The sequence below is a fragment of the Puntigrus tetrazona genome, chromosome 5 (genome assembly GCF_018831695.1).
Source record: "Puntigrus tetrazona isolate hp1 chromosome 5, ASM1883169v1, whole genome shotgun sequence".
NCBI lineage: Eukaryota > Metazoa > Chordata > Actinopteri > Cypriniformes > Cyprinidae > Puntigrus > Puntigrus tetrazona.
The window spans coordinates 21425168-21427958 of NC_056703.1; the positions used below are offsets into that span (position 1 = coordinate 21425168).

General features: G+C 38.8%; 1 protein-coding gene across 6 annotated transcripts in view; it reads right to left on the reverse strand.

Annotated features, from left to right (window-relative positions):
• The window catches only part of LOC122345940 (active breakpoint cluster region-related protein-like), a 248527-nt gene that overhangs the window by 798 nt on the left and 244938 nt on the right, over positions 1-2791 (reverse strand). For all 6 annotated transcript variants that reach the window (XM_043240482.1, XM_043240487.1, XM_043240483.1 and 3 more), the window contains 3 exons: positions 2481-2615; positions 1454-1559; positions 734-884 (listed from right to left, as the gene is read on the reverse strand). In XM_043240482.1, the coding sequence (XP_043096417.1) occupies positions 734-884; positions 1454-1559; positions 2481-2615 (392 nt within the window). The remainder of the gene's footprint in view (positions 1-733; positions 885-1453; positions 1560-2480; positions 2616-2791) is intronic.

The window sequence follows — 2791 nt, forward strand, 5'->3', positions numbered from 1 at the left end:
TAGCGTTATTCACCACTAGATGCTGCTCTCGAGTCTGTCAAAAACTGAAAACTACTACTAATTTATGTAGAACATGCAAGATCTTAAAGTTAAGGTCCGTTTGCACTTAAGAACAATCACTATAAAGACAGCTATACTAGCTTGTCACAGCAGGATCGATTGTGATTGGGTGTCAATGTTTTTATCATTCACCAGCTCATTTTTAACTTTATTGTTTCTCTGTGCCTTTATTGTTATAGCTGTGGTGCGATCTCTACTATTCTTCAATACTGAGAATGATCTTTAGTCTTTAGCAGTGACATAATACTTATTATTGTAGTAGTAACAGTAGTTACTAAGTGCATATGAACTCCAAACCATAAATAACAATAATGTTCATTACTGAGAACAATTATACTATTATTATTATTGCGTTGTTAATAGTGTATAGTTTTGTCCAAAAAAGTTGTTTTCAATTGTTAACCATGTTCATGTAATGGCTGGTGAAGACGTTTGGCTCAGGCCATTTACTCAGTTTCAGATATATCATAAACAAACCATTAACAGCCAAAGAGTCTGTTCAGATCCATACACGAGGGAACTGAAGATGCCCAGGACTGTGCTCCGGGCCTGAGGTCAGTGTGTTATGACAGCATGGAGATCAAGATGATGAAATAATCACACTGTCAAACACACCAAACCACAGCCCATTATGGTGATGCACGATATATATCCAGGAGTCCACAGAACTGACCTGTGCCATGACATCATGTGACCAGATATCAGAGGCCAGCGTGATGTGGGCCTTGCTGCTCTCTGACTCTGACGGTCTCAGCAGAGTGGGGCCGAACACTGTGGCCAAATTATGCAGAGACATCTTATTGACCGGCTCCTTCTCTGCCACCCTGAAACGAGAGGGAACAAACACAGACACAGGACTGAGTTCCATCTTGTTGAACACAGTTTATAAAGCGTGCGAGATGTATAGAGCTGGCCAGCAGGTGTCCCAAGTGAGCAGCGATGAAACTTGAGCATATGCTATCCGTGTTGTGTTAATGGGCGGCAGTGGAACTGGCAACAAGGCCTCCAGAGAGATTATTTGTGACAGTGTTTATAAACCCGAGGCCTCGCTAGCTAATTGCAGACGTTTCAGAGAGATTAGTGTAAAGTGCCACATCGGTTTCACACAAACTAAAATAAAACACAACCGTGGGTATTTTATGAGGGTGATTTAACTGCTGTTCATGTGAAGCTGCTGGCTTTAAAGACTCACTGTCAACAACAGTTTAGTTCAGTCTTCCCTTCATTTTAATATGATTTATCATGTCATTTATTCTCTGAAAAAAGGTGGAGTTAATGAACACCTATTACTTCAGTGTTTAGTGTCACATGATCCTTCAGAAATCATTCTGATATGATTAAAAAAAATCTATAGAATATAGTTTGTACAGTATAAATGATTGTGCAGACTTACCTCTTGAGGTGTTCCAGTAGGGTGAGGAAGGTGATGAGATTGGGGTCTGGTAGTGACCGCAGCAGATGCATCATGCAGTTCTCCTTTGCTGCAGGATCTGATAGAGCTGTGATAAAGACGAGTGTTATTACACCTCCATCATCTTCATTCTAAATCACTCTCATTTAACCCCCAACAGCCCTTAATCTATCCTTTGTGGGCACAAAGGTCTCAGCTGTTATATCAATTAATTCATTAATTTTTTTTTTTATGTCACATTATCACCTTGAATAAAAGAATTTTTTGTGATTTTTGGTGCTATTTTAATTATTTTATTTACTTTTAAAAGTAAGGTTTTTATGTCAAATATGATAACTTTGGTGACATCTGGTGGCTGATGATATAGCCACTTGTTGGCGGAAGTTATCAATGGCTTTTGTGTGTGTGTGTGTGTGTGTGTGTGTGTGTGTGTGAGANGAGAGAGAGAAAGAGGCAGAGAAATAGAGAGATTGTTTGAAATATCGAGAACGTTATTGATAACATATCATTTTCCAGAAGAGTTTTATACAAAATATTTACTTTAGTAAAAAATTTCATTGCAGTTAAGTTCAGTCAACTTTGGTGCCATCTAGTGATAATAAAATATCAATATTTCAGTGCAAGTATTTTGTACTCGTGGCTCTTGTGTGTGTGTGTAAGTGTGAGTGTTTGGCACACAACACTGTAACATGTGACTCAAACCTTAATATCTGTATATGTTTGATCTGAACGGAGCGCAATTTATTGATTTTTAACAGACAAATTGAAATTGATTAGAATTTTGGTATCTCCCGTTCTTTGGATGCCCACAAAGGTCAAATTAAGGATTTCTTTATTAGATTAAAATTTCTTCCTCCCCACCACTGGTTTTTTCTCCACCCCGATTCAACTGCATCCCCTTTTTTGTGCGACTTCTTAAACTGTTCAGATTAAGAAAACTATTTTCTTAAAAAATGAGATTTTGAAAATGATTTTGTTAAATCACACAGATTAAGATGAAAAGTCATACCAGTGCCCTCCATGAAGGCCGGATACAGCCGGTCTGTGAGAAGAGGTTCTGGCAGCTCCCTGAAATATAATTTCAGTGTCCCCGCGATGGCGTTAATGTCCATGTCACTCAACATCACCAGGATATCTTTGGTATCTGAGAAAGAGAAACAGAGAGCAAGAGTAAATGATTTGCCGTCATAAAAAACACTGATGCAGGCTGAGTAATAAGCTCCCGGCAAGACATATGACATAATAGTGAGCAACACATGAAGGTACAGCTCTGGCTAGTCCCTGCAGACTCTGTGTGTGTGTGTGTGTGTGTGTGTGTGT